Source organism: Eubalaena glacialis, chromosome 6 (genome assembly GCF_028564815.1).
Source record: "Eubalaena glacialis isolate mEubGla1 chromosome 6, mEubGla1.1.hap2.+ XY, whole genome shotgun sequence".
In the NCBI taxonomy this organism is placed as follows: domain Eukaryota; kingdom Metazoa; phylum Chordata; class Mammalia; order Artiodactyla; family Balaenidae; genus Eubalaena; species Eubalaena glacialis.
In genome coordinates this window covers 117,957,335-117,972,134 of record NC_083721.1, presented here as the reverse complement: position 1 = coordinate 117,972,134, position 14,800 = coordinate 117,957,335, and the positions used below count along the sequence as shown (strand labels likewise).

The window sequence follows — 14,800 nt, the reverse complement described above, 5'->3', positions numbered from 1 at the left end:
ACCACACCTCCTCCCTGGGCCCCTCAAAGTCTCGTCCTTTCGTCGTGGATTACTTTTCATCCGTGCAGAGTAGTCTTTTCTTTTACTTCATGAAATGCTGATGAATTTTTATTGGTAGTAAGGTATTTCAAGAAAACATTAAAAAATTATATAATAGCTTTATTGAGATACAATTTATACTGTTTCACAGTTCATTTTAAGTATACACTTTAGAGGGTTTTCATGTGTTTACAGAGTTGTGAAACCATCATTACATTTTAGAATATTTTTATCACCCTGAAGGGAATCTCGTACCCATTGGCAGTCACTCCCCATTTCCGCTCAACCCCCCTCAGCCCTATAGATTGGCCTATTCTGGACATTTCATCTAACTGGAATCATAACATATGTGGTTCTTTGAAACAGGTTTCTGTCAGTTAGTATAATGTTTTCAAGTTTCATCCATGTTGTAGTACGGATCAGTAGTTCATGACTTCTAATGGCTGAGTGGTATCCCATTACAGGCATATCATACATTTTATTTACCCATTCATCAGTTGATGGACATTTGAATCGCTTCCACTTCTTGGCTGTTATGAACCATGCTGCTATAAGTGTGTACAAATCTTTGTGTGGGTATGTGTTTTCATTTCTCTTGGGTATGTAACTAGTTGTGGACTTGATGGGTTATATGTTAACTCTATGTTCAACCTTTTGAGAAACTGCCAAACTGTTTTCCACAGTGGCTACATCATTTTACATTCCCACCAGCAACGTATGAGGACTCTAGTTTCCACACAATCCTCACCAAAAAGTTGGTATTGTCCGTCTTCTTGTTTATAACTGTCCTAGTGGTACCTTATTGTGGTTTTGATTTGCATTTCCCTGGTGGCTAATGATGCTGAGCATCTTTTCATGTGCTTATTGGCCATTTGTTTATATTCTTTGGAGAAATGTTTATTCGGATCCTTTGCCCATTTAAAAAAATGGATTGATTATTCACCTCTTTATTATTGAGTTGTAATCATTCATTATATATTCTAGATCCAAGTCCCCTGTCAGATAAATGATTTGCAAATATTTTCTCCCCATTTTGTGAGTTTGCCTTTTCACTTTGTTGATGGTATCCTTTGATCAAGAAAGTGTTTTAACAACAGAAAACGAGAAAATCTTTCAGTCATTTTATTGGGAGCTCACAGATGGAGGGTGCAGCATCTTATATATACTGAAATTTCCTTCTCCCCCTCCCCACACCCTCCCCACCCTCCCATCAGTCTGCACTAAAGGCAGGTTTGCACCAAAGTCGGGCTGGTTAGATCCTCTACATCCTGCAGTTTTGAGAAGCGGTCTGTTCGTTCTCACTGTGGAGAGGCAAGAACCCTTTATTGTAGTGGTGTAGCTTCAGGGAGAATGTTTGAGGATATAGGTTTTTCCATTGAGGAGCCTGGCATTGGAATTGACTTAAGTGCTGATTCAAGTGGATCACTTTAAAGATGTGCACCTTCGTCTCTGGACTTGGTTGGAGTTTTTACAAAGCAATCTTTGTTGCATCTATTTTATGTAGTGGGTTCCCACTGGTTTTGATAAAAGGAAAGAATTTAGCAAGGAAAATAAGCCTTCACAAAATTAAAGGATATATATATATACATATATTAGGGTGTGTGTGTGTAAAGTTTATATTTATACTTATATTTACTGGAAGTTTATTAAAAAGAACAGAAAGTTCTGTATTTGCATGGGCCTCTTGTAGCACACTGATGAACAGGCGCTTCTAGTTGCATTGGTTGTAATAAAGGCAGAGAGCACCAGAGAGGGAATTTAGCATTTTCCCTACAGTGGTGTTTGAAACCTTCTAGGTCTGCAGTGATGAGTTTAAACTAGAAAGCGAAGATGTTTGTATGAAGATTTGATAGGCAGAATAATTGCGGAGGAACTTGATTTAGTCACTTTATTTTGGGAGGACCTTATAGTGTATTGACTCAAGTCAATACTTAGATCTTGAGCACGTAAGGAATAGTTTTATGGGGATGAAAGAGATGGAGGAAATTCTAATACATCAGAGACGAGAGAGAGATCCCCGCTAGGTGGTGGGGTGGTGTCCAGAGACTAGAGAAGGCTGCACGAGAGACGTGACATTTGAATTGGGCCCAGAAATATTCCCACCCCTGAACACAGGTGGTTATGGAAGGTCCTGTTGATAGAGCATCATAGGCATGAGAGTCAGAGAGAAAACACCTTGAGCTAGCACCTTGAGTGTGTATGAGTATGTAATGGTAGATAGTATTTGAAATGATTTTAATTCCCAGCTAAGGAGTTTGACCTCAATTCATCAAGGACTGCAGATCCATTGAAGGTTTTGGAACCATGAAATTGACGTTGATTGATTCCATAAACACTTATCCAGAGCATTATGTTAGGGATTGCAGCTCAGCTGAGGCAGAAGCAGGGTCTAACATCAGGGACAGTCAAGGTCTAACCTTTAGTTTCCTTTCTAAAAACTTTTCATACCAATAATAATGATGATAGCAACCGCTTACTGATCAACTTCTGCAGTGCAGGCACTGTGCTAAGTCACTCATCCTTACAGTAACTGACCTGGATGTATTATTATTATTATTATTTTTAAAATTTATTTATTTATTTATATTTTTATTTTTGGCTGTGTTGGGTCTTCGTTTCTGTTGCGAGGGCTTTCTCCAGTTGCGGCAAGCGGGGGCCACTCTTCATCGCGGTGCGCGGGCCTCTCACTATCGCGGCCTCTCTTGTTGCGGGGCACAGGCTCCAGACGCGCAGGCTCAGTAGTTGTGGCTCACGGGCCCAGTTGCTCCGCGGCATGTGGGATCTTCTCAGACCAGGGCTCGAACCCATGTCCCCTGCATTGGCAGGCAGATTCTCAACCACTGCGCCACCAGGGAAGCCTGGATGTATTATTGATCCCTGTTGCAGAGATGAGGAGATTGAGGTTTAGCCGAGGCTAGATGCCTTGCTCACGACTCAGTGGCAGGGCTAGGATTTGGACCCAGGGCCATCCCGTCCCTAAGTTTATTCTACCGGCGGCACTCAGTGCGGCCCTGTATCGCTTCTCTGGTGTGTCACGCTGCCAGGACGCCCTCTCCGTGAGCGTTGCTGCATTTGGGGTGCTCTGTGTTTGCCCCCAGGGTGGATGTTTCTCCTCTGCTGAGCTCCCAGTTCTCTTATTAATACTGTAGGTATTCCAGGCCCTGGGGGATCATCTTTTAATGTAACTTGACACGTCTCTCTTCTCACCTATCATGTATTTAGCAATTTATGTACTTTCATGTCCTGGAGTGGGGCATCTCACACCTGTTTGTGTGCTTCTGGTTTACTTGTGTGACCTTGAGTTAGGCCTGCAGTGCCTGGATCTATCGTATGGTAGGGTGAACTGCATGGCCTCTGAAATCCCTTCTGTTTTGGGGGTTAGGCATCAACAAAGAGGAATAGTGGCTACAGGATTCTTGGATGCTGGGGAGAGTGTTGTGAAAAGGACAGGTCATTCTTTTCAGGGCTGACCCCTGACCCACTGTCAGTAACATTCATGTTCGTAAACTTTCTAATAATCTGGCTTCGTGGACCTTGAGTTCTACTTGACATCAGTGAACTAGAGATGTAGCCCGAGCCTCTGAGTTGCTCGATTTTAGAACTGGTCCACTTTCAGAGCAGCCTCTTTCATCGCTTTCTGCATCTTTCTACCTTTGAAGCTCCTCACCTCGCTCCCCCATCTTCCCTAAGATCTCTGACCATTCCTATTTTCTTTTTATCACTTAGGACTGGGTCCCCACTCCACACCAATTAAATCAGAATCTGGTGGGATGGGGCCGAAGACACTGGCGTTTGGTAAAAGCCCCTCTGGTGATGGCATTTGCATTCAGGGCTGAGAACCACTGTGTGTCTTGCCACTGCTGCCCCCATTTCTCCCTTTTAATGATCAGTCCTGACTAAGCATGAGAGGTGTCAGTGAATCTAATAATTTTAAGGAGTACAGTACTAGTGGCTATTTGTTATTTTTTGTTTTTAATGAAAATTTTGTGTGCATCCTAATTTTTATATTAGTTCACACTGGACTGTCTTCAGTCCCAGGTCTCTGAATCGGTCTGATTGATATGATAACTTAATGTCAGTTAAATACGGTTAAAGTTAAAATACACGACCAAGAGGTCTATATTTGAATTCCATTTGAATTTTAAAAGGAATTCAAATTGTGGAATGATACATTCAGATTCTTAAAAAGATATACATATATTTATGTGAACAGTCAAGCACACAAGAAGGAAAAAAGAAAACTGAAAAAATATAAAACTGTTTAATGATTATGAGATTATTCTCTTGTCATATCTGCATTAGAAATTTTCTGTAGTGAATGCGTATTTCTTCTATATTTTAAAAAAACAATCTTGAAAAGAAAATATACCCTAGACAAAGTAGGGGTGTGTGTGAATGTGTGTGTTATTTTTAGCTCTTGAAGCTAAAATATTCTGAGGGGGCATTGAGAATAGTACCAAACTGAGAGTGAGTTAATAGCAAGGCTTGGCACACAAAAGCTAGGATTTGGATCCTTGTTATTTTTGTTTTTGCTTATTATAGCTAAGCTAAACTCCTCTCATCTGATGGTTGGTATTTTGCTTTGCTGAACAAGTGAGAGTCATGAGATGATTAGTCCATAACAGGGGCACCAGAAAATGATGACATTGATAATTTATTGTTTGGTTTTTAATGACGAGGGAGTAATTTTAACAATAATATCTGTTATTGGTGGTGCTTTCTGAAAAACGATTATATTAGGAACAGAATGTTGACCTAGTATCTGTTCATCTTTTTGCATTGGCTTATTACTGGAGCAGTGCTTAACATGTGCATTTGAATTTCAGTTTTAAATAAGACACAATTAGAATAAGTGGTTTAGACCAAAACTTAGCAGTCATTAATTATCTCTGGGTACTGTTGTCAAGTAATTTTAGTAGTACTTAAAAATAAAATCAAAACGCTCAATTTCTAGTAGATGTTTAGTTTCTACTCTTACTTTTGTCAAGATAGGTTCCTTTAAAAATAAGGGTGGAGAACCTACTGCCGAAATAATGAGAAAACAGCACCGTGTGGTAATGTTTCAGTACGATGATTTCTTCTGAAATGCTGTTTCACTAATCCTTGGGGAAATTTGGCTGTGAGCATGCAATTACTACATTTTTATCCACAGAATGGGCTAAAGTTGGCATCACATCCTTCATGGTAGTCAAAGGCAACACATTGATTTAATTTGTGACCGTGTGGCGGATACTTTTGAATAATTTTAGTGATTTTTTTTTTAATGCTACATTTTCTGTTTCCTCCCCAGTTTCCTACCTTTTGTCGCTCACTACTCTTTCTGATTGAGTTCTAAGGCATCTTGTGTTGGTTGGGGAGAGTAGAATAACTGAAGGTCCAGATGGTTGTCCAAGAGGCGGCCACTCTTGTGTCCCCGGCAGGGGTAAGGGGGTGCAGGGTGGAACGCTGTCTGGGGCCAGCCTGCGGGGAAGGTCAGTCCTCTTACAGATTGACAGAAACAGAACACACCTTAGTTAGGCATGTTTGAACCCTGACTTGGAGCCGGAAAAATGTACCTTAAGAGAGCTGCATTTGGGGGGATTTTGAATTCTTTTGGAGTAGAATTGTGATTTCTTTTTTAATTTATTTTTTAAAAATTAATTTTATTAAAGTATAGTTGATTTACAATGTTGTGTTAATTTCTGCTATACAGCAAAGTGACTCAGTTATACATACATGTATACATTCTCTTTCGTATTCTTTTCCATTATGGTTTATCACAGGAGATTGAATATAGTTCCCTGTGCTATACAGTAGGACCTAGTTGTTTATCTATTCTGTATATGTAATAGTTTGCATCCGCTAATCCTAAACTCCCAATACATCCCTTGGCATCCCTCCTCCCCCTTGGCAACCACAAGTCTGTTCTCTATGTCTGGAATTGTGATTTCTTAAAGCGCTCACCTCCCCTGTTCTATTTCCTGCTTGTGCCTCTGATATATATATATTTTTTTTAACATCTTTATTGGAGTATAATTGCTTTACAATGGTGTGTTAGTTTCTGCTTTATAACAAAGTGAATCAGTTATACATATACATATGTTCCCATATCTCTTCCCTTTTGCGTCTCCCTCCCTCCCATCCTCCCTATCCCACCCCTCTAGGTGGTCACAAAGCACCGAGCTGATCTCCCTGTGCTATGTGGCTGCTTCCCACTAGCTAGCTATTTTACGTTTGGTAGTGTATATATGTCCATGCCACTCTCTCACTTTGTCACAGCTTACCCTTCCCCCTCCCCATATCCTCAAGTCCATTCTCTAGTAAGTCTGTGTCTTTATTCCTGTCTTGCCCCTAGGTTCTTCATGACCTTTTTTTTCCTTAGATTCCATATATATGTGTTAGCATACGGTATTTCTTTTTCTCTTTCTGACTTACTTCACTGTGTATGACAGACTCTAGGTCCATCCACCTCACTACAAATAACTCAATTTCGTTTCTTTTTATGGTGAGTAATATTCCATTGTATATATGTGCCACATCTTCTTTATCCATTCATCTCTTGATGGACACTTAGGTTGCTTCCATGTCCTGTCTATTGTAAATAGAGATGCAATGAACATTTTGGTACATGACTCTTTTTGAATTGGCCAGACACTATCAAAATCTTAGAGGAAAACATAGGCAGAACACTCTATGACATAAATCACAGCAAGATCCTTTTTGACCCACCTCCTAGAGAAATGGAAATAAAAACACAAATAAACAAATGGGACCTAATGAAACTTAAAAGCTTTTGCACAGCAAAGGAAACCATAAACAAGACCAAAAGACAACCGTCAGAATGGGAGAAAATATTTGCAAATGAAGCAACTGACAAAGGATTAATCTCCAAAATATACAAGCCGCTCATGCAGCTCAATATCAAAAAAACAACCCAATCCAAAAATGGGCAGAAGACCTAAATAGACATTTCTCCAAAGAAGATATACAGATTGCCAACAAACACATGAAAGAATGCTCAACATCATTAATCATTAGAGAAATGCAAATCAAAACTACAATGAGATATCATCTCACACTGGTCAGAATAGCCATCATCAAAAAATCTAGAAACAATAAATGCTGGAGAGGGTGTGGAGAAAAGGGAACACTCTTGCACTGTTGGTGGGAATGTAAATTGATATTTTTTTATATGAATGTGGGCATCTCTTCTCCTAGGTCAGGGGTCACAGAGGGACAAGGGAAAAGCTGGCCGCAAGGCATCCTTGCCAGCCGATGGGGCAGGCACATTACACTAGTTTGCATTACTTAAGGGCTTTGAGGTGGGTGTGCCTTTCTGAACAGTGCTTGCATACGTTTTCCAAAGCCATTTTTGTGTAATAGGTGTTTGTTTTATAAGTACATCCTTGAGATAATAAGAAAGGAAGAAAAAGTTCTTACATTCATCGTATCTGGAAATGGATTTTTTTTTTTTTTTTTTTTTTTAAATACAGAGTGGACACAAATATCTACCAGGTATCTTCGAGAGCAGTTAGCCAAGATTTCCGACTTTTACCACCTGGCTTCCAGCGCGGGCGATGGCCCTGTCCCCGTGCCGCCCGACGTGGAGCAGGCAATGAGGCAGTGGGAGTACAACGAAAAGCTGGCATTCCACATGTTCCAGGTAACCTTCCCACGAAACGCAAAGGCTGCTAGCATGCTTCTAAGAGGAGAACAAATTCCTTACAGTTTAGTTTTGGGGGGAGCGTAAAATTATATCACTATATGAACTAATACATTCAAAGAAAGCCATCTGACATATCTCACACTAAATTATATTAAAGGTAACACCTTTGCCCTGAGATGACAGCTTCCTATTATACATATTGATCGCCAGCTTTCAATGATGCCAGCTCTTTTAATGCCATTAATTGGTTTGTAATTGCGCTATTAAATGTAATCCTCCCAAGCCGTTTACTTTGCAAAAACTGGAGGCATTAATTCAAAAAAATTTTTGTGCTGATGCCTCCTGTCTTATAGTAGATCTCCTTTAGAGCTCAGTTATTCCAATGAAAGGTCATCTTAATTTTGTTCAGCTGAAGTTTAAAATGCAGTTGAGAGGAGGGGTAAGGGCATTGAGGAACGACTGAACTCCCATCCTGACACGCTGATGTACATCATATTGACCAGAAGAGGGCGCCTGTGCCGTTATTTGCCTCGATTGATCTTTACTCCCGGCGTAGAGGAAGGACGAGTGCATTCAGCTGGAGTTGTGTTACCAGCATAGACGTTCACGACCTGCTATCTTGATCAAAGAGGAAGGGGGTAGAAAGGATGTGTGGTTTCTAAATTTCCCCCCTTAGAACTTTAATTACAATTTCCAAGTGGTAAGCAAGTTTTTCTAAGAGCTCAAAGTAGGAAACTTACCCAGTCCTTTGGGAAGTATTATTGTTAGTTTTAAATCAGTAAAAACAACTCTTAACCAGTTCTAGTTCCATTTAGCAGAAGACTACTTCGGTGCCTGCTCTGAGCTTTTATGACTTTTTTTGAGCCGAGGATTTAGTCTGCATCTTTGAAAAAAGTGTCTCTCAGCATGCTTAGTATTTTTGGAAGGATTACTTTATGTATTAGGAACACTGAGATCAGTATCTCTTTTTTGGAAGCAGTTAGGTAGGTCCTAAATGGATGAATCTAACTGGGACATTAATTTAAAAGTTCATCATATTTTAATTCACCTTATTCTGAAACAAACTGTTTCTAGTATGTACATGTGCAAGTGTGCATGTGCAGAGATAAGGGTACAGGTACATAACAAAAGCATCTTGAGGATGGACATTATGTAGTCGTTGGAAGTCATGCTTATGAAGATACTTTTTCTTTTGAACCTTGCATTCACCATCTCTTAATCCTTCATGCAAGGTTCCATTTTATTTATTTCTTTAACTTAAAGTTTACTTTATTGGTCTGAAAACTATAAATTGCACTTTTTCTGTGGCTAACCTTTTAACTTTTTTTTGACTGTAAGCATTTAAAAAAAATAGAAATTAGCAATAAGTGAACACTTTGCTATCATGTCAATGTGGTGTCCCTGTAATGTTTTAAATATAGAAACTATAATTTAGCAGTATATTTTTACACAAATCATTGATAACCATGGTAGTGGACCACTGGTGATATGTAGATATGTCAAAGTTGCTGGGAACAAAGTAGGACTTCATATTAACTACTAAGGTTGTTAACCAGAATGACCATGAAAGTTTAAGTGGCTTTCCCAGAAAACATAGCTTTTTGTTTCTATCTTGAAGATTCTTTTATGATGTGAATCATAATACAAGGTTATAATATGACATTAAATATGTGTGTGCATAGAATGCCATAAAGAATGTGTGTATTTATATGTACATACATAGGAAGACAATAGATGAAAATGTTAACATTGCTTGTGTTAAGAGGAACTACACCAACCCAGTGAAGCATTTTGGAAATTTATGGGTATGTTGTTTTTTAGTGTAGTTATGTCAGAATATTTATACATTATTTTATTATAAATTCCTTTTATTTCTTTATGTTACAAATAATTATGCTATTATATTGACTTTTAAGGTTATATTTCGTAGGTAGGTTATGGTAGCTGAAATTCATTTTAGGATAGAGAAGGAGGCTACTAAGGGGCCTTGGATCTGATAGGATTTTCAACCTCTTTTTCTGAGACGATAGTACGACGGGTGTTTTTGTTCTTTGTAATCACTACCATTGGCCAAGTTTCCTCCTATGAGTATGAGTTCATAGTACCCTGAAATCTAGCCAGGTATTCGACATGCCCTGGGAGTCTGAAAGCTTCTGAATTTTCTTTCTTGTCGGAATTAATTTTTATCAATTTAGAATGAAGCAGATATACAAAACCCAAAAAACAACAACAACAAAAAACCCCTCCAATTAACCATACAGAATAGCACCAGTTCTTTGCTTTGTTTAAAATTTAGACTTTGATCAAGGAGACCATGTTTTACTACAACAACAAAAACAATAGTAAAATTACACTTAAGCATAAAGATAAGACTGCTCTTTTTTGGATTTTAGTTGGTTTTGTTTTAACATTATTAGTGTAATTTTTCTTTGTTCATTTAAGGAAGGAATGCTAGAAAAACACGAATATTTGACGTGGATCTTGGATGTGTTAGAAAAGATCAGACCAATGGATGATGATCTTCTTAAACTCTTATTACCACTAATGCTGCAGGTACAGTACATGTAACCATGAGCCAATTGATTTTATGGGCAAGGAACGAGTCTGATTAAGAATGATGAGGTAAGTGGAAGTGGAAGAGGAAAAATTTTCTTTTTGAAATGGAAGGAGAAAAGGTCTTGATGCTCCAACACTTGAAGTGATAAGAGGCTTCTTATAAGTTGTAGCAGTCATTTGCTTGGGCACGTGTCCCTTTCAAGTATTCTTACCCACATTGATTTCCCCCCTTCCCTGAGCTGAGCAAACAGCTCTTTAAATACTGTCTCCTTGTTCACACAGATTTCTGTGAAAACAAAACAAATCGTCTCTTTGTAAGGATACAGAGGATCTTCTACATTCTTTTGATATCCTTTGAGCCACTGGGGGTGGGAACTTCCTATTTTCATGATTGGCCTAAGATCTGTTAAAATTTAGGCTATCTGGATGAAATTTATTTAAAAAAAAAATTTCTTGGAAAGGTAGTTCACGCATTTGACAATTCCAGCAATATGAAAGAGTATCTAGCTGAGAAGTCATTCTTTCTCTCACCCGCTACCCTCCCGGAGACCACACCGTACTAGTGCCCTGTGTCCTCCCGGAGACGTCCGTATCTGTGCTGTCCACTCTAGTAGCCGCTAGCCAGACGTGGCTCGTGAGCCCTTGAAATGTGACAGGGTCACATTGTGATGTGCTCTTGATTTAAAGTGCACACCAGGCTTCAGACTTGGTATGGAAAAAGGAGTGTATTATATCTCACTAATACTTTGTGTTGAAATGATAACATTTTAGATTTAGGTATATTGGGCTGAATAAAATACATCATTCTGTGATTTTTTTTTTTTTAATGGCTACTAGAAAATGTAAAATTACATATGTGGCTTGCATTATATTTCTGTTGGACAGCACCAGTCTACATAGTACTTTGGAAGGGTTTTGTTTGTTTGTTTGTTTTTAATGAAGAAAAGCCTGTATTACGATAGCTGTCTCACCGAGTAGCCTAAGACATGGCTGAAGTCTGGTGTGCTTGTGCTCCTCAGTATTCAGATGAGTTTGTCCAGTCGGCCTACCTTTCCCGCCGCCTTGCCTACTTCTGTGCCCGGCGTCTTGCGTTGCTGCTTAGCGATGGCCCCAACCTCCTCGCCGCCCACTCACCCCACATGATGATAGGACCAAACAGCTCGGGCATCGGGGCCCCCAGTCCCGGCCCCCCCGGCCCCGGCATGAGCCCCGTGCAGCTGGCCTTCTCCGACTTTCTGTCCTGTGCACAGCACGGCCCCCTGGTTTATGGACTTAGTTGTATGTTGCAGGTAAGTCCTTGGCCCTTCCTGTTTTATGTTAACATTCAGTGCAGGAAACAACTTGAGTTGGGAGTCTTTAAGATCCAAAAGGTTTACCAGGCTCTGTTCAGCTGCCAAGCATCACTGCTTGAACATCTGGTAGCGTGTCGGCAGCTGGGCTGATGCCACCAGGAGTGAGATACAGCGTTGCCTAGCTCTAGGAGCTCACAGGTCCGTGTTCAGGTCGCATTTCTTGGGCTCCTCATGTGTCCTGCCCTTTACTAAGGGGCTTTGGGACAGGGCTGGCTACGGAGTCACGGTCTCTACTCTGGTAGAGTTTACTGTTTGGTCCGGAAACAGATGGGCTCATACAAGGGCAGTTTCCATGTTCTGTGACAAGGGACTGGTTGGTGGAGGGATGTTCAGGGGGCTGAGTTGAGAAGTGGAACTTCTAGGCCAACCTAGAATTCAGGGAGGTTTTCTGAAGGAAGTGATCCTGACTAGTGCTTATAATATGGGTTTAAAGTGTTCCTGGCAGAAGGACAGCGTGGGAAAAGGCCCAGAGGGTTGATCAGTCATCTTGTGTGCAAGTTGGTCTTAATAGAATACATAAAGTGTGAAATCTGTTGGGGGTCAGGGTGTAGAAGACCCCCTGTGTGCCTTACGATTAGGATGTCACTGGAGGGTTTTATGTGGGGAGTGACATGGTCAGTTGTGTGGTTGGTTAGATTGTTTTGGCCACAGTAGAGGGAAGATCTGTGGGAGTGGGGAGGTAGGGGAGAGAGAGACAAGGCAAAAAATAAGTTTGGACGAGTCTAAGTAAGTTCAGTTTTGGACTGTTTTATCCCTTGTGATCTCCAAGTGGTTATGTTCAAGAGGTGGTTACATGTCTGATTCTGAAGATGTGGGCAGACAGGGCCAGGTGTGTGGATTTGGGTCACTCAGGGCCACTTGGCTGGTCAAGACCCCGAGAGGGGGCTAAAGAGTTGGTAGTGAGGGACGACCTGTGGACCCGAGCGGCACAAGTGGTTAAGAGATAGCAGAGGGGAAGCTCACAGAGGTGACCAGGAAAGTCTGGCCAGACTGGAGAGAGAAGAATGGGGGGAGAGTATTGCTATAAACAAAGATGACGAGAATAATCTTGTCATAATTCAACTGTAATGATATTAATAGCGTTTATTATGTTCTAGGCACTGTTCTGAGTTGTAGCATAGATTGTGTCATTTAGTTCTCAGAACCGTCCTATGGGAAAGGAGCCAATATTATTCCCGTAACAGGAATAATGAAATGGTGGCATAGGTCACACAGCAAGTAAGTGGCAAAGCTGGAAATCACACCCAGTCTGGACCCAGAGTCCACACTCTTAACCACCATGCCGAACTGCCTCTCTAGGTACTGCAGAAAGTTGCCAGTAGGAGTTAGTAGTGGGCAGTGGCCAGTGGGTTGGGGATGTCTGATAAGAAGATGGCTGAGACTGTCGTTGACAACATGGTGGTCACTGATGATCAGTGAATGGTGGGTGAGGAGCCATATTAAGGTGGGTTGAGGAACGATGGAGAATGAGGAGAAAAAATGATCCCTCTTCTTTTGAGAATCGTGCCTATAAAGGGAAGAGATAGAGATTCCTGCTAGGTGAGTGGAGATTTTTTTTAAAATTTTGTTTTTTGATGGACAGACTTGAACGTATTCCTAAGCTAAGGGTAAACTGGTAGAGAGCGAGTCTAAGATTAGGAGCAGAGGGGTGTTTGATGGATCAGTGCCCTGGATATTGGTGGCTTCGGAATTAAGAACACAGGGAAGGGCTCCCTCGTGGACAGGAGACGAGAGCCCCACACCCTCACGGATGGGACGGAGGAGACCGGGGTGTGGGCCAGCGGAGACCGATGCACTGGTGGGGTTCAGGGACTGACATTATTCATATCTGCCGTCTGGTTTCCATGAAGATGTCTCCTGGGCCTCAGATTCTAGTTTTTTAATAATTAATTTTGCATTTTAGAAAAGAAATATTGCATTCATTCTCTAGGCTGATGCAGTTTGTGGTTGAGTGGCATGATAGCAACATGGTGAAGACATCTTCTTTAGAATCATTACAGTCCTGATTTTAGCCTCTTCTCTGCCGCTTAGTAACTTTAACCTTGAGGCTCTGTTTTCCCATGTGTGGATGGGGGATGGAGACAGTTCTTACACTGTCGTTTCCAGGACAGTGTTCAGCACAGAGTGAGTGCTTAATTGAATAGGAGCTATACTATTTAATCCACAGTTAGGAGGCAGCAGGATTAGCATAGTGGTTCCAGGCCTGTGTGCTGAAATCACCTCGGGCCGGCTGCTCATCCCCTCTGTGGCTCGTATTCCTCTTTGGTACAGTTGGGGAATACCACTCCCTACCTCGTGAGGTTGCTGTGATGTGTAAGTAAGATGGTCGTAGAAAGTGCAAGCAAGGTTGAGTAAAAAATGTCTACAGGGGTCCAAGGTTGGGGTAGGCAAGCTACAAGCTGTAGGCCAAGTCCAGCCTATAAACTAAGAATAGATTTTACATTTCAGTGCATTATTGAAACAAAAAGGAAGAGTATGTGGCAGGGACTATAGGTAGCCTGAAAGGTTTAAAACATTTACTAACTGGCTTTTTATAGAAAAAGTGTGCCACCCCCCCATCCAGGTTTACTGCCTGCCCAGCATTTATGAGGCTACGTATCGCACCGTTATTTGAGAGATTTAACAAAAAAAAAATCTTTTTAGCTTTTACAACCTTAGAAATTACATATTCTAATTCCATTTCATTTTTTTAATTGCATGAAATAAATTGAAGTGACAATTTTAAAATGACGATTATTGCATTTTTTATTAAGTTTCCTAGGTTTTAGATGATAACATTCCTTAATTTCTCAGTAGGTGTATTTCCTCCTATTCAAAAGAATAATTCTATCTTAGTTTTTTGTCTTATCACTTGAAAAGTTGAGAATGGGGTAAGACATTCATATTTTAAACTCACTGGTTGGAAACTGTAATTTGCTTATGACCCTTAAGCTGTTGTGATACTTTTCTCCTTCCTCTAAACGTCTGGATTTTCCTGCTTTATTTCCAGACTGTTACTCTCTGTTGCCCAAGTGCCTTGGTGTGGAACTACTCCACAAATGACAATAAGAGCGCGAACCCGGGCTCCCCCCTGGATCTGCTGCAGGTGGCCCCCTCCAGCCTCCCCATGCCGGGTGGGAACACGGCTTTCAACCAGCAGGTAGACTTGCTGTTACAGTGGTTTGTTGGGTGTTTTCATTCTTGGGAGGCATCACAGCACAGTGGGCTA

At 40.9% G+C, this 14,800-nt stretch overlaps 1 protein-coding gene across 1 annotated transcript in view; it reads left to right on the top strand.

Moving 5' to 3' along the window:
- Positions 1-14,800, top strand: part of MED12L (mediator complex subunit 12L) — a 315,582-nt gene that overhangs the window by 56,672 nt on the left and 244,110 nt on the right. Inside the window, exons 5-8 of the mRNA XM_061193546.1 lie at positions 7,512-7,681; positions 10,127-10,237; positions 11,260-11,529; positions 14,582-14,731. Coding sequence (XP_061049529.1) covers positions 7,512-7,681; positions 10,127-10,237; positions 11,260-11,529; positions 14,582-14,731 — 701 coding nt within the window. The remainder of the gene's footprint in view (positions 1-7,511; positions 7,682-10,126; positions 10,238-11,259; positions 11,530-14,581; positions 14,732-14,800) is intronic.